The 23,281-nt window shown below is 32.8% G+C and overlaps 1 protein-coding gene across 3 annotated transcripts; it reads right to left on the reverse strand.

Annotated features, from left to right (window-relative positions):
• Window positions 1-265: 265 nt before the first annotated feature.
• Window positions 266-23,281, reverse strand: LOC147068014 (uncharacterized). 3 transcript variants are annotated; one of them, XM_085952523.1, is made up of 3 exons: window positions 22,261-23,281; window positions 11,002-11,178; window positions 266-1,394 (listed from the first exon to the last, which is right to left on the reverse strand). In XM_085952523.1, exons 1-3 carry the CDS (start codon window positions 22,703-22,705, stop codon window positions 709-711), a joined length of 1,308 nt encoding a protein of 435 aa, XP_085808649.1. In that variant the 5' UTR covers window positions 22,706-23,281; the 3' UTR covers window positions 266-708. The 3 variants fall into 3 exon arrangements, with proteins under 3 accessions (XP_085808649.1, XP_085808650.1, XP_085808651.1); XM_085952524.1 differs by having other exon boundaries at window positions 11,002-11,163; window positions 22,261-22,672; XM_085952525.1 differs by having other exon boundaries at window positions 266-1,378; window positions 10,989-11,163; window positions 22,261-22,672.

Raw genomic sequence — 23,281 nt, forward strand, 5'->3', positions numbered from 1 at the left:
AATAATATTATACGTTTATGACTTTTCAGCAAACTATCGAAGCTTTAATAATTTCAAACTACATACAAGAACTACCGTATCTCTGCTGTGCAACCGAATTTAATTTTTAACGCGCAAATATCTTACTGCAATTAGGGTCAAATTTGCGGGGTAATAACATATAAATTGGGGCGTTTTGCCAACTGCGAGTGTAGCTGTCCACTCGAATTTAAACAAAGTACTCGACAGATTATTTATTTTATCTCCCGCTGCAGCTTTCGTGTTTCCATGAATATGTATAAAAATCTCTCTATAAATAATCAGTAATCTGTGTAAAGTATTGTAGAGTTATGATATTATATATCACGGAATTATCGGATTTGCCGGATATGACGGAGAGCTTTCGTCTGTTTTCGTTTTTCATATTTACATAATATATTTTATTTACATCACAAAGACAGTCAAACATAAAATTTATAGTTTTACAGATAGATTTTTTTTAAATATAACGTAAAATATAATTTGAAAAAATACAAATTATTACGTGTGTCTAAATTGCATTTGGTATTTTTATTACACTATACAACATAATATATACAATAAAATCATAGATGTTCATTATCTTTTTAGGAAAACTGAAGTTCATTCGTATGTTTACGGTTGAAACTGTCAATTCTGTCTTTAGAATGTACTTTTTTAATATCACGAAATAGAATAACTATCATTGTTTTAATATGGTCTCCACACTGATTTTTGCGCTGACACTGTTGCACTATTTAACTTAGTAGATGTTGGACTAACTGAGCAACCCCTCGTTCTCACTAGCGGAGCTTTAAGTTCATTTCTCCCACTGCGAGGCTTATCTTGAACCGTAGAATCAGGATGTTGAATCTCTCGTAAGTCCAATTTCTGCTTTCTTTTACGCTCCCTCAATTCTAGACTGGCAGGTCTAGCCGGATGAAAAGCAGACTTAACAACTTCTATAGTTTCATCATCCGAATCGTCGGAATTTGAATTAATCTCATTCGTAGAGTTGACTTCTGATGAGTTCATTTTAATATTGGAATGTTCTGGACTCTTCGACGTCATCATCGGTGGACTCGGGCTTTGTCGACTACTCGTCGGTGATAATCGTACACTGAGAGCATCAGCTGAAGATACACTACTCTGTACACTTCTTCCAAGATTGGCGAAGGCTTCGTATGGGTTTATACTATTCTTCATGGCAATATCAGAGTGAAGGGACTTGAGAGCTAGGTCCGCGGGGTGCGGGGCGAATGGTAAGAGGCCGGCTGGAGGGAGGAAGGCACCTGGTGGAGGTAGTAAGGAGGGGTTGATCCCGTTTGACGCCAGAGAGAAGAAATCTGATCCTGGAATGACGGGTGAGTTTCCTGGTAGACTTGCACCAGGCGAACCTTGAATAAAAAAGAAAAAATGCAAATTAAACACTGTATTATTTATTAAAACGCAAAATAATACCATTTAAGGGATAGGCAATAGGTACTTTAGTTGAGTCTACACACTTTACATTCATCAGTAAATAGTATGTAAAGGTGGTTCATATTATTAATTTACTAATTCGCATGTAGATTATGGTGTCAAAATTCGTGTGAGAATATATATACATATAGGTATATTATTGTTATCTCATAGTGGTTCTATGATTTAATTTTACTATAATGTCAGAATTAAATTCCTTTTTGTATTTTTTAAATACATATGCCATAATCCATATTATATTTTGGCAGAAATTGGAAATAGATATATAGAAAATATACTTTAAATATATATTATATATTTTAAATCAAATACATGAGAATGATTCGATAATTTATTATCATAGAGTGAGATGAGGGTAGGCATCTGAAATAATGAATTACATACATAATTTCATAAAAGCTCAATAAGCAAGTCCGTCGCAGTTTTACTTTGCGAAAACATCATTATAATATAAATAATATCTTTAATAATAATGCTATCAACCGAAGACACTTGATGGAATTTGAATTAAAATCCATTAGAAATTAATATTTTATTGTAGAGGCCCACTATTTAGTCCTACATTTATACAGTCTTTTTTTAATTATCCAATAGTGATATTTTCACGTATCTGTCTGATGATATTATAAAATTGAAAACTTTCGAACGATTTCGCCGCAGCTATATGCGATGGTAAAATGCAGATCGTATTGAATCCGTGCCCGTATACAAAAACCATGATGCGGCTGACCATTGTCCGACGCTATGCATAATCTATAAGCAGTTTGTACGACTCGCCGAGCAATCGAAAAGGAAAAAAAACTGAAATGAAAAAACTCGGCCAACTAAACCGTGTTAGTGAGGTTCCCTGATGTCAATCCAAATGAAACATTTCGTTCTATTGAAACAAAAACGTCTGCAAGGGTTGAAAATAGACGTAAACATATATATAAATAGTGTTATTTTATTTAAATTATGACAGATAGTTGTAGACTAGAGAAGAATAAATAGAGTTGTCTGATAATACGTGGTTTTAGATACATTAATTAAAAAGGTAGCTAATAATAAGGGGATTTTAATATAATACCGTGGCTACCATCATCACCAAGATTGGAGCCCAGACCATACAATCAAATTATAACTGGGAAAGCAAGAAACACTGTAGATAACATGAAACACATATCGAGACAACTTAATGCAGGTGCTATAATATTATGTTATTTTAAATGAACGAACCAGTAAAAGACTGATAAATTTAGAGATGTATCTAGGAGTATCAACGTACGATGAAGATTTTATGGACTGGTTACATCCCCAATGCCATGTCAATTGCCATGATGTGATAAGCAAAATATCTGCATAGGTTGGTCATATTTTTTACGAGTATTTTTTTTTAACTCGTAATGTAACGCAAGAAGAAGGTTAGCTTGGGTATGAAGAACCTTTGTAAGTGGCTCAATGTTTAATTAAGGTGTGAGTTGTCTAATACGATTGACCCAGAATGAGAAAATGTATTCTTATTTGACCGCCAATTTTCAAGAAAAGCCGTCAATCAGGGTAGGTATAAGATATTATATTTTCCCATAGAGATTACTTTGATAAATTATTACTAGTAGGTATTCGTAATAATATTATGAATAGCCATTGACTAACATAGGTAGTATATAAATTGTAAGGAGTGTATGTAGGTTTTGAAATTATGTACGGACAGGTATGCCATATGTACTAAACATATACGGCTAAATGTGTTATTTAAGTACTGATTGAAAATTATAAATAAAAATATTAAACATCGAACAAAAGTAGGTACTAGTTGGTTATTTAAAATTAGTAAAGAGCAAAAACAGGATCGATATAAACCTATATGAATTTCAAATAGTTAAAATATTAGTAAAATAATACGGTTAAAATAAACTATCGGCATGACTGAATATTAACTCGATATAGTTGATAATATGAGTTAGTATATAGAAGCGGTCTGGCGTCGTGTTTCCGACGACAATCAGTGAAGTTTGCGGTCATTGGTAGAAAGGGTGAAAATGGAAAATTTACAGGTGAAAATCTATCGAATTGACAAAGAGCATAAAGGTTTTCCGATGAACAGTGCACGTCGCGCTCGCTATTTTCCAACAACTGTTTCGGAATGCTAGCAAACGTGTCTAACATGTTTGATCATTTCACTTTAGACTCTAATAATTTATTGTTAATTGATACTGATAGTTCATAAATTATTAATACTTTTAATGAATCCGTTTGTTAATAATTGTTAATTTACTGTTTCATTTAAAAGCTTGCACGCCAAATAGGCAAGTCCTCGTGATGTATACAGAATGCATATTAACACATTAGGTACTAAATATGTATAACTATTTTAATTACTTACACTAAAACACTCATAAACATCGAAAAAATTACTAGTAGGTACGTAGATATAAAAAAAAACAATAATCAGAATTATGATTAATAGCGATTGTGAAAAATGCTTCCTTATGATTATCTTTTGTAATAATGTTAAACTAAAAGATGTAGACTTAAATCATTTATGGCGTGGCGTATGTTATGTCTTTAAGCGGATAAGCGGGGTGTGGTAAAAATACTTAAAGGTAGATAGATAAAAACCTAGCAAATGCCAAGCTATAATATGTCTATATATGTGTATCTGTTTAGGTATGTGTACTTCGAAGATCTAAAAGCAAAAAAAAAACCATCGATTCCGTTCCAATCATCAAATATTAGTACCTATATATTTATTCATCATCTTAATCTTTTGGATCAACTACCAGAATTCAAGTACACAATATGTTAATTTTATTGATAAACATACAATAATGTGCAGGAGCCTCTGTACCGTGGTACTCTAATCGTAATTAACTGATTCTATATATGCAAGTCTACCAATTTGTAGTTTGAATTTAAATTATTATCGTAGAAACATTCTGAAAGCGCCATAAATCATGAGTGCATCATCCGGGATTCGGCGGGATCAAGGAATATTCAAATTGAGACAGGCTTCCCTCGCAAACATCCCCCGCGACAATCTGTTAATCCTGCACAGGCCGATGATGACGCGCCCCAAGTGAAAGTTGCTCGCTGATCGCGCAACAATTATGCACCCTTACCTACATCCCTCGCGAATGCAGTACATACATACCCTAAGGCCGTCACTTGGGGTAGGCTAATATGCAACTATTGCTAGGGAGAAATAGACGACGAGGAGATTTTGCTACAATGCATTTTTCAAACGCTTTGACAAAATGCTTCGGAAGTACACATGAGTATATTTATAGTATTTCTGCAAAGCAAAACTTTGCATTGTGTTAAATTTTTGTGTATATTTCGGTAAACTTTTATATTGATTTGATTATATGTAGTTAAATACTTAGGTATATGATAGTTTTTGGAAATCTCTCAGAGAAACATGAACCAATAATTGTGGCTTTTTGATTTTTAATTACTTACTATATTTTTTTTTAATTTGTCATTTGAAATGATGTTGCAGATTTTTCTACTTGTATTAAAAATACATAACCATTAAAATAGAATTGAATATTAAAATTCTGGTAGGTGCTGATTTAAATAATCTATTGTTTGCTTGGTTATTTATTTGAACGAAATCATTCAACCACTGTATGAAAACCCTTCCACATCCTAAAACAAGAGATACCGACGCCCTTTTACTTTAAATGATTTAAACAGAAAAAGGTACTATCCAAAATAGAATATATATATATATATATATATATATATATATATATATATGTGGTATATATATTATTTCAAACTTTTATTTCTTGGCGGAAAGACTCGATGGTTAAATAAGCACAATTGTATGTTTACTGTTTAATAATCGATTAGATATTTCGTAAGATGAAATTGGTTTTGGTATTTTAATAAATTTTTACTGTGGTACGGTATACTTACACTTTATTCATTGTTTATTAATAGTATGTATATTAGGTATGTTCTATCTGAACCGAAAAGCTAAACGTTTTGAAAGAGAATGTGGGTTACAGGACCAAAAGTTCTATGCAGATCCTTGTTTATTTAGCAAGAATCATTGAATGGAGTAAAGAGCATGCAACAGCTTCCCCTAGCGGTATGGGGAATACAACAACCCCTCCGCTAGGGTGAGGAGTGAGTCACTGGCTGTTATTTCACTTGCCCATTATGGTTCGTAGTACTTAAGTATTCTCAAAAAGAATACATGCAATCGTAAAAAAGTTAACCAAACGAGTGTATGCTACTACTGTGAAATCGGTACATGGTTATTACTTATTATGCATATTGCATGCCTTTTATATGACCGAATGCGATATGCAATAGAAACAGGACCAAGAAAATATGTTTTATTGGATTAGTACATAAATATAGCCAGTATTAAATTTAGTGATGTATTTGAGACTTAGTTGTCCGAAGCAATGATTGATTTTGAAGCTCCTCGCGATAAAAAAATAAAATAAAAACCATAAATTCTAACTACCAACAACGGCGGCTTATGCTTGTGGGGATACTGTTGTAGACGATAAAGGAAGGTATGCGAGGTTGCTGCCTGGTACATCCAAAGTATTTAATTTGAATGTAACAATATTATAAAAATAGAATCATTAGAAGTTATTAAGTTAAGTAAAATTTACCATACGATTGCAAAACCAATATCTGCATAATAATTATTATTAGTTAGTACTATAACGACTCTTTGAGGAGGATCTACCTACAGCATTTGCAACTGCAACGTACCCAGAACAAAAAATAGCAATGTATCTCTTCCCTATCGAATTATTATTGAAGATGGCAGTGATAATATAATATATAATAATGTTTATTAGTGCCATATTTTTTGTCCACTATAGATCTTTTAATGCGTTGGGTAATAGTTTATACTTACCCAATTTGTGAAAAACTTACGATTGAAATATTGGTAATGTCAAAAAATTGCCTCTGTGAGTGTTAAATTCAAATTATAGCTATATGTAATAATTCTGTATCGAAAAGAGAAAAGCGGATAAGACTGGATAGAAGAGTTAAACAATTTAGCAAAAAGTACGTAGCAACAAAAAATAATGATAGAGAAGAGTAGATACAATAAGAACAGGCCTTCATCCAGATGTGGAATGAGAATGATGATGACGATACAAATTATAAATCCTGAAATTTGTAACTTTATTGTAAATTTAGAATTTGGTTGTTTAATGCTTATTATAATTATATGTTTCTTCTTATGTATCCCATTTCCGTAATATCAAAAATGTTATTTGTTGTAAAACAAAAAGTAGTAAAGTGGTAAATATACAGTATCAAACTTTGATAAAACTATACTGATTGATAATTACTTTCTTCAATAAGGCAGAAAATGGGTGATATCATTGTATTACAGGTTCATACTTTGAAGCTCCTGTATTGAAAAAGAGAATACGTAAAAAATCTCAATATGTATCTGATATAAGCTGCAACAAAAGGCATTATAGGTACTGCGAAATACTCGCGTCATATAGTTCAAGAGCTCTACGCCAAAGGGGTTTCCTGTTTTATAAAGACAGTGCAGCGTAGAGCATAGAGCCGCGTAGAGAAAAAGCTCCAGGCTGACCATTCTCTTTCGACCTTTCCGAGCTTTTTTGTTCCGGCCGTCTCTATGGCAGCGTTCTCTGACCACTTTAAGCGCACCGGAATCATACAAGCTGATTTTTATTTTAGAAAATAAAAACTACGTTAACATATTTACGAGTAGCAGCAAACATTTAAAGAAAACTGACCTACGTGAAAATACAATTAGTAGACAATTTGAAAATGTCTAATATTAATACTTAAATAAGACGTAAATGCTTTTCTTTTTCATGATACCATAATCTGGTGCAAATCTTGCCCGCCTTATGTACCTATGTGTCTTTCACATTTTTTTAAGAAACAGTTTTCAGCAATACTGCACGATTCTAACTTGCAAGTTTGTAATCCATCGATTCTTATACCGGTATCCTGTGCACTATACAGTTTTTGCCTAACCTATAATTATTCATAATTTTGAAAATAATATGTGTAGAAAGATGGCATAACATGAAAGTAGTAGGTAAAAGTAGGTATATCAGTTTTTTGGCAAATTGAGTTATGCATACTCGTGAGATTGACATCTACAACATCAAAATATGGAATGTCTAGGTCTTATAGGTTGGTAGAAATAAGCTGTGCCAATATGTTACATGTCCATTGTTTGAATATTTTTCGAAGTTTAAAATTGCTCTCCTGAAGGATTTAGAAAAACGGACATATTATCGTGTTTTGCCATCTTACTACAGATACTATATTGAGTTTTATTGACACACACTGAAACATACAGAATAACATTACAACAAAAGTTTACTATGGGAAACTAGTGAACTCAAATTCAATTAATTATCTTCAAATAATGAATTTTAATTATTCTACGTCGTTTATACAATGATTGTGTACGTATGTAGGTAAATGATTATAATATGCCATCAAATAATTTTATTATATTATTAGTAGGCAGCATTGATTATTTATAGAACTAGATAGATATTTCTTCAATAAAATAATATGTTAATTATTATACTTTATTGGCATTGAAAAATTATTTATAATAGTATTATTATCACATACATACATAATTATACAAATAATTAAAGCATCCTGTATCAATTGAATAAGAGTGTAGTGTAATATGTGCGGGGGGCGGAATGGGTCGAGCGTAGGTGGAGGGGCTCACGTTTCAATACCTGTGTGAAACGAATGGAAAAAGGAGTGAAAAACGAACGAATGGCCTCTGGTCAGTGGCTCTCTGCGCCCGGATAATGCACACCAGACTTGAGGTAGAGAACTCGCGGACCAGCCACTATGCATAATATTACACTTTGCAGAGGTGTTCTATTTGTTTTTTTTGTCAGATGGCTTCTACGTATATAGAAAAAATGTTCATGTAATATCACGACGCAAATGTATGGCGAACATCTTTTGTGTTGACAGCATTCGTGTGCTAATTAGTTTTTTCAAAATGACAATGTTATTGTAATGCCTTTCAAAATATATGGGGTAAGTATAGTTTAACGCTATACTTTCATACATAATTATGTAAGTCCAAGATAATGAGCTTTTAGGACTTAAAGCTAATGTGAGTCTACTAGTAATAATTAGAGTCTAATATTGATGTCTGACAATAGAATAAACTGTGAAGAGTGAATCTCATTAAATGTGATGAATACCTACATAAGTTTAGTATTCAGACACCGTGTTAGAACAGTTTTCCACCGAACATAAAGTGTAAAGTAAATCCGTTATTATAATATTATATTTGTGTCAATGGTGTCAATAGAAAGTTGAGTTTAGGACTACTTTGTGTAGGAACTTTATGTTTAGATATAGTTTAGTAATTCAGGTGCGTTAATTACCGCCATACGACCATAAAAATACTATACCCACCAGTGATATCGTAAAGATACAGGTACCTATTCTATGAATCGTTTTATGAAATAATACTTAGATAATTTAGTATTGATTTTACCGAAATAATTTTAGGTACCTACTATAAAGAATTTCTGTACTTTTTTAATATCTATATGATTTGGTAAATGAGAATTATGCTATTATTCGTAGTGTTGACATATTGTTAGTAATCAAGGACAGGACCTAACCAAATCGCTTCGGATTCTGATATATCTCACCTAGAAGGTGCGATCGTGAAATAATTCGAAAAGGCCAATCTCAAATTAATTTTCCGAAATTACGAGAATTTTCATTACCTACTCGAGAAATCATCGAAAAATTCAACTGCAACCGGAATTTACAACAAAACTGTAGGAAATTTCTCGATTCGACTAAGCGGGGGAAAAAAAGCTCTCGACTTTCTGGAACGGAATGGATGGGAGGTAACGGAATTTCTCAAAATTGTCAGTAACAAAATTTTTGTCCGGAAGATCTAAAAAGAAATCAAAAATGCAATCTCGAATTAATGAGAAAACAACATTTTTTGATTTCGATAATTCTCGAATCACAAGCACTAATTCCACCTGCGTGAGGATGAATTTAGGACGTTGGTGGACGGGCTTAAATATTTTTTTAAATAGTGTCTACATAATATAGGTATAGCTTATTTGATGTAGGCAATTACTTTTTATCCTCATTGTGTACAATTCATAATGTGTACATAAACCAATTTGATTGGACGTTTAGGTATTTGAAATAATTATAATCAACCAGATGCGTACCTACTTAGATTTGATTTGTGCTACCTACGGTAAAAGCATCGGCGGTAAACACCATGTGCGTTCATTTTTGGATATCAGGATGATGTGCGGGAAATTCTGGCGATGGGCGTCGGTGGCAAGAGGAGACGGGGGCAGAACTGGACCAGAGGGTAAGCGCAAAATGAAAAAGTCGTGTCCGACCCCCGGCTACTGCTGCTGCCGGGAAGTGTTTCGTTTTACACTTGTACCCACTTGTGCCCCTTTGTGTGAGAGATGTGAGTTATGAGCGGCGAGGTCTACACTCACACACAATCGATAGCCCCCACTCCCCCCCTTAGGTCTCATTTATTATTTTGTTTCACGTTGCCTTGGAACATGCAGATTTCGTTTTTTTTTCAGATTTTAAATGCATAGATAAAGGGGAAAATTTTACATGTTTACCGCAAACCTTCTAGCGAATTGGCGCATTTTTTCCGTATAATTAAGACACAGTAACATTTTTAATTACTTAATTAAAAGCAAAATGTTTTATTTATTTGATACAAGTATTTTAAAATATACCTACACATACTTCTCGATGATACGTTTAGTAAGTACGATAAGTTTATAAAAATATTTTTTAATTGCATGTAACTACCATCTAGACTCCAAGACATCTAGAATTATTTTATAAATATGGCATATTACGTGTAGGTATATTGTAGATTTTCTCGTTTTACACAATTTTGTGAAAATGTTTAGGTATCATTCATAATAACATGAAAAAATAAGATGCGATGAGACTCAAATTTGTATTACAAGACGAGGTAATTGCGTGTGGGCGCTGTAGTGCTGTATTGTTTGTAAGATGGCTTCGTACAATTTAATAAAAAAAATTACGTACCTAGTTAAAATTAATTACGAGAAAAATCTTGTATAAATCGTCTATCTATAATAATAATATATATAATCCAATATAAATTTAGTATCAAACTGTATATTTCGGTTTTATTTTCGTAATGAGAATATATTTACCCCAGCTAATTTTGCTGGAAAAGGTTGAAGGTTACAAAGGCGTGTGCAGAATAAGATTGTCTTGGGTTTTTACTTATGTACCTAAGTGATTTAGTATCCATGACGCTATGATCTGATACGACTGGCATAGGATGGAGATGTACAGCCATTTGGCCACCAGCCTTAGATAGAAGACGACACTATTAGAAGGACAGTGATGCTTTTACACGTGAATAGTTTCATAGCTACACCATTTCAGGAGTTGATGAACGAATAGTGAAAGATCCTTCCGGGCGGTCCGTGTCAGGTGTTGGACGTCACAATTACAAAATAAATAGAATGAACCAGTTTTTCTTACCTTTAATTAACGAAGGGTGTAAAGGTGCTCCAGGTGGTCGGATGTGTAGCGGAGGTTGTCGGAAGTATTCTGGAAGGTAGGCGGCGTTCAGGTAGGCAGCGTCAAGCCAGCCAGGAGGCAGTAGGAAGGGGTTGAAGGCACCGGGGTGCCCATATCCGAAATCTGAGGGGAAAAACACTAGTACAGGTTAAATATTGTTACAAATAATGTAAAACAATTAAGCAAAAAGGGCAGTTACAAATATACAGTAAAATAATAAATGGCAAACCAAAACTGTTTACCAGTTTCTGTTGTACCTACTCTGGGAAATGCGTTTTAAAATACTGAATGCACCTTTAACCGTACATTTAATTATAATTGATATTGAAACCGGTTGCCATACCCATAGTAATTTGAAAGTTGTCCCCAATACTTAATACCTATTATTGATTGAAAATGTTGGTGAAATAACAAGTAAGAGCATTTCAAAAGTGTAATGCATTGGGTAATTGCACTGGATCAAAGACACATTGAAAAACATTTTTGACCAGCCGCCGGTTTGAACCCGTGACCCTCGGCATCGTATCTATACAAATACTACCGCCGCTCTACACAATATACGACTTGACCAAGATGGGTGATCTCAAACAGGGGCTTATTTTAGGTTTATTTAGTTTATTTGGTATTTTTTTGACAAATCCAAAACGTCTTAAAAATTATAATAATTACAGAAAATCGTTTTCATCACTGCATTACAAAAGAACTACGCAAAGCGACCAGCCCAGCATGCAAAGTAAACCGAGAATGCACCCAAAAGATCAACGCGTCGGAAAAAAGGACTACAGAGAAGATTCGATAAACAAAGTTTAACTGCAGACTTCCAGTGTTTAAAGTTTAAACATGGCGCTTGTAAAACAACGACGCGGGAAGACTCTGGCGGCGTCTTTTTGATACCGATCGTCTTTCTGTTTTGTTTGTTTTACCAATCCGCGTTTGTTTAAACGTCTTCATTATCGCCCGCGATTTTCTTCATCTAAATTATCCGAATAGCGCAATCCACACAACCTGAACGATGTATGTATATATTTAATCAAATATTAAAATATGCAGATGATGCTGATACATTTAATTGGCAAATTAATTATCGTATTGATCAATAGAAACTGATTATGTATGTGGATGCATATTTTTATTTATAGAGATCTGAAGAGGTGAATTCAGTGTTTTGATAATTGAGGCGAAGGATCGTCCAGGGTGGAAGAAGTTTTTGAAGGAGACCGCCAAGGGTGGAAGTGATATAAATGATGTTGATGATAATTGAAAATCAGGATTGGTGGGAAAGTAAAATTATGGTGTTTGTGGGTAAATGTTTTGAAAATTATATTTGTTATATTTGTTATAACTGATGATTACAGGTGGAACTAGTATTAAAAATGTAAAATATTATGTAGGATTTACAATGTGATGTGAAATGAATTACCTAATTTGGTCACCGGTTACTTTTATTCGGACAATCCTCAGGACCTCAAATATTCTCAATAATGATTCTCATGAACATACTTTTAAAAGTTAAATGAAGTAAGCAATAACTTAATGTAATACCATAGTGAACGATATGAGAAATAAAATATCCCTTCTAAACTGTCTTATTAGGGTTCACTCATACATTTTTAATACCTTGATTTGAAATAATTAATTTTAGCACTCATTTGTCGGAATTCCAACAATAAATTGTAACAGTTGGTACAAATGTTTATTTACCGCTAGACATGACTACCGTTTTCATGGCATCCGTGTGCTTATAGAAGCTTTTGTCATTTTTTGGCGGTTAGCGAAGAATGCAATAAACAACTTGCTTATTCGCTATCTCGGTGATTCGAAAAAACATTCCGCAAAAAGATAATTTATGTTAATTAAAATAAATTTGAAATTTAATTTTTACTTAGGTATTATAAATTCCGATTATCTCAATTTATAAGCTTTGAATTAGTTTTAACAGCCATATTATGAATATATTTATTACTGTCATAGTTTCATCAGGTTTTTTTTTGCATTAGTTGTAGATAGGTATATAAATTTAGTTCATTAGAATGAATTAGTAGAGTAGTAGACCATAATATAGGTATGTACATGAAAAGAAAAAGGAAACAAGTCCAATCAACGCATCTGAAATGCTAAATTCTACACAGAAAGATGGAAGCTCCTATGGGCTGGTGTAAAGCTATTGTTTGGACACTAAACTTACGTAGGTACCTATTCATTATGTTTAATAAACGTCATTATCATAGTTTATTATACATATTTTGAAACAAGACCCTTATGGGGTACCTAACGTTCTTATGGTCACAATAATGATAAAAATATTGAATAAATAATGGAGTACTCGACCGAAGTAGGTACCTACTAATAGGAAGGTATATATTATAATTAGGTATGTATTAGAAATGACTTCTACACTTTCATTAGGTAGTGATTGGTGAGAAAATTGAGAATGTTCACTCGCAAGTGTGAAAGCTCACCCAGTCGCCGTGCTTTGGCGGCTCACATCAAAGCGAGGCAACGTGTTCAGTTAGACAATCACGCATCGCATCATCGACGACAAATAAACACGCCACACTTACTGCCTGCTCAAAGACACTGATGTTAACAGTCAAGTAGCTATGTCTCATCAAATCAGTGGCAGATACATTAACGATACAGTGGTGTTCTCACTTTGTAAAATATACTTAGGTATTTTTGAAAGCATTGTGGCATATGTGCTTAGAAAACTACAAAGTAGATATGGGTGTAAGGCAAATGTATAGTTGGATGAACCTTTTTTTTTATTATTAGCCAATTATTGAAAAATCTATTGAATTAATAGGTCCTACACCTACTCCGTAAAAAAGATGACAACCTGGAAAATTCGTGATATTGGGATAGGTCGAAGGTTGGAGAGGGCTTAGAAGAACTTCCTTCAGATTGAAAGAACAAATAAAGAATGACACAGGATTCGCACTGAAAATGACCCTTTGTGGCGGTGAATACCGAGAGGGATGAAGTCAACCCGTGCAAAAGACTGTCAGTCGGCCAAATCATCTGGGTCACGATACTTAGTCGAAGAAGTAGCTACCTATATAATATAACGATTCTCATGCCAAATGCCAATAATAAAATATCGTGTTCAAATTTTATACTATTCACGTTAACGGTACTAGGCAGACATTCTGATGTTTACTTCAAGGAGAATTATACTACCGACCGTATTTTAGTATAAGGATACGCTATTATATAAAATAATATTAAAATTAATTTAGTGATAACCTATTGGAATTATTTTGGAATTCAATTGAGAAGGTGATCTGATACATGCTGCGACCAGTCTAGCCATCCTTTTTAAATGAGAATTCATCACTATTCTATCTCTGCAAACATGCATTGTGGTAGGATAATCATTATTAGAAACGTTGCAGTGTTAAAATAATTATAATTAAAATAATTAACTTTAATAGTTTTCTATTAAGCACAAAAATTGACAATAAGGACAGATACGACCAGGCGTTTGGAGCAGGCCAATGTTCATTGATGGGTTTTGTCCACAGACAATATACGCTGTATAAATACCAGTTTATTTAAATTTGATACACAGATAATCGGAAATTATATTAGTTGATCTCCTACTCCACTGTCATTAATTCATACTCATATCATAAATATCAATTTCTGTTATTAGTTAGCTGGCAGATGGAAAATGTTTTGAGGATGTGTATAATTTGTCATTAACTTATAATAATTTTATTGTCATAATACATTTTGCATTCTTTATATATGGCTCTATAAGTGTTGTTCAGTTATCGTGCATCCTTATGTGCATATATATAAATATTAGTATAAACACAATCTTATAATAGAAGAATTAGTATCTTACAACGACATAAGATATCCAATTCTAATGGTTTTACTTCTCCTGAAAGATTCATTGAAATCTTTGCTGACATTTTTTGATAATAATCTGATAAAATCAAAATGCGTAAAGCTTTTTAATGGTAAATTGTATTAACTTTACGGGAAAAAATATTTAATATAATATTTTAAATGTAAGTGAGTTCACAACTATATAATATGTTATTGACAAAATGCTACCAGTATTTCCTGTAACTCATGTAAAATTAATTTGCTCAAAGAAGGATAACACTGTGCCTTGGAAATTCAGTACTGATGATAGACATGAAAGAGTAATTTATTTTACTATTCTATAAATAAAGTGGTTTTAAATCAATTCTAAAAGCAATTCAATTTAATGAAAAAGATGCAATTTGTGTTGTTGGTATTAAAAATCCATTGACTCCGTAAAATAATTCAATATGGAATAAATCCTTCACGTGAAGTCACTTATGTGCTCTGCGAGCGCGGCATATGTAAGCAATGGGCCGCCATCAGAGGTCGTTGCAAAAAGTTTTGGCAGGCGACTGAGAATCGAAAGCTCGCTTTTGTATGGGGAGACTTATAAATCTGGCGAGCTTAAAATGACGGGAGTCTAAACTGGCGACCGTTTTGGGAAATTTCGAAGCGAAAATAAAAGAAAGAAATAATACGTCACGTCAGTAGAGTTAAACATTTATCGTTTAACGTAAATAGGTACCAGTAACTGGGTACAATATTAAACTTGGTAACAATTTTAATAACTGTGGTAAATAAACAATCTTTATGAATACATTTTAACATCGCATTGATAGATAATTATTAAATCTAGTATTACGAATATTACTCCACAGATAGCATTTATTCATATTGCTCTAAATTAGATGTTTATAAATTTACTATTAAGTAGTGATATTATCCAATACGTACACAAACGTCCCCTCAAAATAACTACATTTATATATATATATATATATATATATAAGGCTACATATTCAATGTGGTTAAATAAATATCTTGAATAAATTAATTTGCCGGGGTAAATCCACATTGCTAAATAAATACCTACATTCAGTAGCAACTTCCATTCGTTTCTACACATTATGAGATTGCGTAGGTATTGTTGTGCAATAATAAGACTGTTGATAAATATGTCTATTGCTAAGAGAAGATTATATTATGTAGATTGTAGATGGTAATCCATACGATGATGAAAGTAATTAACTATTAATAATTTCTGAATGAAGAGTTACTTAAATAATGTTTTATATTGGTAGGACGCTATATAAATCAAGAAAATAATTAGATGGGCTGCGGGTCGCATAATCGGTTGTTCGGTCAGCTGGTTATAATTTATAATCATAATAAATAACATTTAAAGCCAATTCAAAATGACTTAACTTAAATAATAAAACGTTACCATGCTATAAACAAATCTTAAATAATAAAAAGTTAGGTACACCCAATTTTTCACCGATATTGTTAATGTCTTCTTTCACGACCTACCTAATTAGGTACCTAAACTAGGTAGCTATATGATGATATTAGTAGGTATGTATAGTCACTTTAATAGCACTAACTCTTGGCGAAAATATATATATAGTATATTCATTGAAATAAAAGTAAAGATGGTATGAAGTTATATTTTTTACATAATTTAATAACAATCGGTATTAAACTTATGAAAATATATCTGGTGAGGCGCCACATGATATCTACGGGGATTATGAAACGTGTGTGAATTCCTCCGTTTCGGTCCTGGTATTCTGGGAGTGTTGAGGAGACATCGCAGGGGTTTGTGTTACACATTATAACGGGTACAAAAAAATTGTTTGACAAAATAAAAAAAAATATTGTTACTTTATTATTAAATAAACTTACTGTGTATTACACTTATTAAAGTTAATTAAAGTGTACCTACAATTTTAGGCTGTAACCTCAAGATAAAATATGTAATTTTGATTTAATAATTTCTTTCCATGTCATTTTAATCTTCCACTTCCTAAGAAATTGTTATTTACGCTAAATATGCTTACGTTGAATTGCGTTGTAATCTAACAATAATTTTTGATGGGAAGATATTATATCAATTAAAATAAATCGTGGTTAATTTCAATTCAGTGAAAATTGTGACTTAATGAGGTTGCTAAGTAAACAGCATAATAGCTTTCATTTTATATGTGGATTTATTAAATTTTCATGTCAGAATTTAGGAGGGGTTATAAAATTTACTGCCAACGCCACCTAGAACTACTACACTTTTGTGAAAAAGTCTAGAATGTAATAAAAACTTTATTTGAGGCCACGAATAAATCCGAGCAACACGGAATGCTGAATGTTAATTAATTGATAGGAAGCGAGTGTTGCAAACGATTTATTATGTATCAAGTTAAATTAAAAACGCTATTGTGGTTGTTTTGATCTCGTAAACACGAGGAAATTGTTGGCAAGCAGGTCCGCCATATTAAAATCGCATGAGAGGTCTCAATTTTGTATTTTATTAAAGACATGCGCGGTATACTTATCGTAAATCATTTCAAACTTTGTCGAAATGTAAATAAGCAAGCGTACATTATCTGAAATATAAAGTTGACAAATTTGAATAGTTAATATTTACTAGATAACCTTAACATAATATGAAGTATGGGTACCAATATGATTTCGATACATACCTGTATTTCTGTTTTGGCATTACATAATTATTATCATTAAAGTAGAACCCACAAACGTAAGTGATCACGAAAAAGTGTTTATATTTAATTGAAAAGATGGGTATACATACTTACATAATGGTTATTTATATGAGCATAAAAATGAAAATTAAACCTTCAATATTTGTACATTTAACAAACATGGTAGAAACAAGTCACTTACTTTTGGCGAAATTTCAAATAATAATTTGATTTTGTAAGAGTGTAAAACTGATCAATACTTTAACATATGGTAATATTGAATGTATGATGACATGGTCTGAAAATATTATTGTCGTTAGAATGAATAATTCTAAAATAATTATCGTCTCTTGATATTTTGTAACCAGCAACTCTTTATTTAGTAAAGCTAAATGGTTTATATGCCAAATTCGGAGCATATATATATATATATATATATATATATAGACTCATTTATTAAAAAGACGATAATCTTTGCCATGCCACCGGCATGGTTATGGGACAGTTAGTCTCTTTTGAAAAAAATATAGAATTTTAAAATTACAGATTCTTGGAATTGGGATCAATTATTCAACAATTTTTGTATACATAATATAAACATTATTTTTGTTTTTTTTTATATAGCATATTAAGTATAGAATAAAGATACTGTGTTAAAAATATTATAATAATTCCTTCGAGAGTCTCGTTGCTGATGGCCTAAATATCTAAAAATTGTTTCTTATACGAGCTCCATCCGTAATAATTATTTGTATCAACGGAAAACAAATTATAATATTAATTTTAAAAAGTTTAATTTGTAGATACAATATTGAAATCTTTTCTCACCCGATGCACGAGACATTTGACTCGGCTACGCGTTACCATCGTGTCTCGTCTTGCACTCCCGGCTCGGATATTTTTGTTTTACTGCCGGAATTTTCAAATAAACACACGCTGCCTGACCGCACCCGCGCACCGCATATAACCCGACGTCCACAAACCCGAGCGGAACTTACTTCCCGGACAGCCAGTGATAAGAAGAAAATTTGGGAATTAAGACCATTATTGAGAGGCAGTAAAGTATGCCGACACTTTGGTAAAGGAATGAGAACAATTAAACGCTCTCGAAAACAAAGAATTTTTAAGAGTAAGTAGGTACTTACTTATTGGTTGTCCGATTTTAATACCAATTTTGATTTCAGTATAATAAAATTCAGTTCTAACCAAAATTGCGAGCCGTTAATTATATTATGGTAATTGTATGTAACGTAAGAATGTAAAATATTGGTACTCAAATATCCTACCTACTGGATTATTCAAAATATTCAGAGACAACGTGACTACACTAAGAAACTTTGAACCGCTTAAAACCGCATTAATTACTCGGGTACGCTGTATAAATATAAAACAAACACTGTAAAAATTACCATTCTAAAATTTGGCTCCAGAGAGTGCATGGTAGTTTTATTAGATAAGTATTTATAAATTAAAACACTTTAAAATATAAAATATGACGAAATGTTTTAAATTTCTAGCTTCGCATTTTACCGCTGGGTGCCTCTGGTAGGCGGAATATTCACCTTAAGGAGAAGTGCAGCCCTACAATAAGTACACAATATCTAGTGAAGCATGTAATTTTTTCGGTACGGTTCGGTTATGACGAATACAGCGGCAAACACATTTTGAAAATAGCCGATATACTGCATTATTTGTTAAGTTAACCTAACCCAACCTAAACTAACAAATAATCCAGTATATCGGGTATTTTCAAAATATGTTTTCCGCTGTATTCCTCATAACCGAACTGTACCTACCGATAAACTTAATCTTCTCTTTCGAAGATCATATAGGTACATATTCCTAGTTTAAATGTATATTTTTTTAAACTATATTTTTTCGAAAAAATAATTAAATCTTTATACCTACCGGAAAGTCTTTTATATCCCTATAAACTGAATATAAAAAAAATTAAAGCTATGAATCGGGGCATTGGGCACCTATTCAAAATTATCTTCATGATCATGTTGTTTTATTTATGTCGGTACCTACCAATTTATAATAAATCTTGCTTAAGACTTTCACGGCCGGTAATTACAGCATTTTTTCTTTATTGTTTCAACAATAATATTTAAATAATTTTACTAATTTTCTTTGTTTTTATTTCAAAAAAATTGCATTGTTTGCCTCACAAAAATAAATTGAATTTCACAAGTACCTACCTACGTAGGTAGGGAGAGGTAAATCACTCTGCAGTGGCACCATGGGTAGGTACGGTAAAAGTCATTCGCAGTTGCATTGGTATTGCTTATTAGAATTTAAAAATGCATTTTACATATATGTATAAATTCCTTTACTGAAATTACATACATACTCCTTGCTTGTATACTAATATAATATGTGGGTAGGTACATACGTACCTTTGTTTCAGAAAGCAAAAAGGCATCTCGCTAATGCTCAATTAATAAATATTGTCCGAGCTTACGGACAAAGTAATAGGTACCTAAGTAGGAACAAGCTGTGTAATGCAGGATTCATAAATATCCCCTCGTCAGTGGCGAAAGAGTAAACAGAGATAAATTCGGATTAAACGAGGGAAAGCGTCGTCGAAACGAAAATGTAGATTTAAAACGATTCAAAAGTTTTCGTGTATTTTTACAATGAAGTCGCTGAACTTGGATGCGGCTGTCATTGCTATGAACCAAATAATTTACTTACCTACTCACTTAGAAATCTAATACAAAGATTACATGCCACATTAACACGATTTTGGGGTAAGTATCTAAATCTATTTCAATATCTTAGAGACCTTTAATTTTAAGACGTTTAAGTAATGATAAGCATAAGAATTGTTTTACCACACGTCATGTTTTGCTCACATGTTAAGGTTTACCAAATAAAAGCAGTGGCGGTTTTTAACTGAATAGATGAGGCGGGCGTTTTGTCAGAAAGTATAAAAATCTTAAAAATATGCAAATGATTAAATTTCATAGAATCCTGGCAATCTTAGCTTCGGTTAGGTAGTTATTAGGGTCGGTTGATACAAATTTCATTCTTTCGCAGATATACCTAGGTATAGGTATATGAAAAATTAACTTTACCTATACTGAAAATTCGTGTGGCTTTACAGTTTACATAATTATTGTTGTCTTATACTGCTAACGTAGCTGCTAATTAAATATTGGCACGTAGAACTAACCCTACTTACATTGCAATAAGGGTGATAATTCAAGATCTGCATGTGCCCATTTTCAGATTGAGATTTTATAAGAAAAGGAATGATATTTACCTGTTTTAGTACGGTACCTTACCTTCGACATGGTTATATCATTTTACTTAATTTAATTTAATTAATTTCACCCTTTCAATACTTTCTTATTATTCAAATATAAACTAATTGTTATCCAACTATATGGTATTTATTACACGCATTGTAATTAGTATGTATCTGTTCTCGGATATGTGGGTATGTACCTGCTTATATATAAAATTGATATCTACCCCATTTAAAATGGTACCCTTATTATATACCTAGTTGGTACTTATAATATATTTACCTAATTAATTCATAACTGAATATAAAATTGGTTAAAAGACACATGTACCTATTTGCTAAGTGGGGAAATTTAAGATTTCCCAGTTAGTTGTAGGGTAGGTACTTACTTCGTTAAAAGTTTTCTTGATTTCGATAGCTAGGTTACCTACACTTATAATCAACAATATAGTCCTTGGATACCTATATAATTAGCGTTCCATTTAAAAATATTATTATGATATATGGGAGGTCAGTAATTATAAATTGTGTCTGTAAGTTATCTATTATGCAAAATAATTAAAATTTCGGTGCATTGGTACTCGTAGGTAGGTAGGTATCCACATCAAATAATAGTAACTACATATTCGAACAAATAGAATTTAATAAAACCATTCCCACAATGTCAATATCAATATTAGTATTGCATGCTTACTAAAAAAATATTCAGAGATTATAAACCATGCACAAACAAAAAAATACGTCTAGATACAACCGCTGAATAAAAAGATAACGCACATTAAAGGGTAAATAAAGTACAGTGCAAAAGTAGATAATGACTTTAATGATAAAACATAATAGGTATATATGTAATTAAGAACTAATTAGATAACTGTTGCCAAATTTCTTAATTAAAAATCAATATTTATCTTGTTATTCTACTGTTGGCATAGTCGGCACCTACTTAGATACCTACGTATGTTATAAAAATTGTTAGTATTCTGGTTCTACAGGTATTCACCTATTGTCTCTGTAGTGTACAAACATTCATATTTTAACGTTAAATGCAGTAAACGTTATTGGTTAGGTATATAGTAGGTACATAGCTACTGATGTTAAAGAGACAGCTGATGCTTTTAATAATTTACCTTCAAATTTATAATTAGAAACAATGTAGGTAGTACCTGCTGATTTCTCAAAAAGTCTATAAAACACGTTAGGTAATTCAGAAATTATCAGCCACCGCCAATCGGATCTGTCAAGTAATCTAATCATATTTAACAGTAAGTAGCTGATATATACCTAGGCGCAGTGGCGGCGTAATTATTTAATAATAAATGAGCGACGTAATTATATTGAACCTGTTTGTAGTTAGGTATTCTAAATCAAAGGTATGTAAGTATTTGATTAAACTAGCATGAAGTGCCTTTAGACACTTATCTACTACATACTAATAGCGAAAAATGATAGACATACTTTGTTTCGTTCTTGGTTCTCTGGGCCCATCCACTGTGACTTTGATGGCTTTAATGTAGCTGGCGACTTGATGAGGAAATGTGCTGATAGTGATGGTCAACGAGAAGGATTTTCCTCTCCCACTTCTGCCGACGAACCTCAGATCATTAAACTTAGCAACTTGGTTCTTCATAACTGCTGTGCAATTCCTAAGTTCAGCCATGGAATTCTCGTCGTTTCCCGCTTTGATTGTGACCATGGTTCCATCTTGCACGTCATCCAGTGCCACGACTTTGAACGCGAGAGGCAGGCTTTTGTTCGACCGCCAGTGGGTCGGAAGCGCTGAGCAAAGAACTGCCGGAGACCCGGTCTGCACCAGTTCTCCGTGGCTCTGCTGATAGTATTCCTGAACATGGGCATACATGTCGGCCATCGTGGCACCACCTTGCCCCGCTGGGAGATGCATTAGCCACAGCCCGCTTCACAATCAAATTATAAATAACTTAGCAACTCCTTCACTGCACATTAACACAAAGTTGTCTTTAAGTCTAATATTGTCTTTGTATAAAAACAAAGTTTCATATATAATAAAAATAATTGTCTTTAAACTTTTACACTAAACTTTTAAAGTTTTCATGAGTAGGAGTTAAACGTAATGTTTTGTTTTCTTTCTTTTTAATTGATGATAAAAACAAGATTACTGACACTTTGAGAGTTTCATAAGCACGTGTACACATCAAAGAGATTCCGTCTGCGGGCGGTCATCTGATTTCCCGCGAAAGCCTCGTCTCGCGACCGACGCCGAAAAGCCACGAAGACACCGTCAAAACTCCTCGGCGCAGAAGCGACCGAATTAAACTTAGGAAAGTTTCCGTTAAACAACCCCTACGGAGAAAAGCAAGCATGCGCGATCAAATCAAATGAGACGCCCTACAAAACTTGGCGCGATCTTTCACTCGAAATTAAATGAGAAAACGCACGCGAGAAACTTTGTCAAAACTGAAGAAAACTTTAAGGAATCGCCTCTCAAGACATGCTCTCT

The sequence above is a fragment of the Rhyacophila brunnea genome, unplaced genomic scaffold, assembly GCF_057557595.1.
Source record: "Rhyacophila brunnea isolate RB1 unplaced genomic scaffold, BYU_Rbru_1.0 scaffold_3, whole genome shotgun sequence".
In the NCBI taxonomy this organism is placed as follows: domain Eukaryota; kingdom Metazoa; phylum Arthropoda; class Insecta; order Trichoptera; family Rhyacophilidae; genus Rhyacophila; species Rhyacophila brunnea.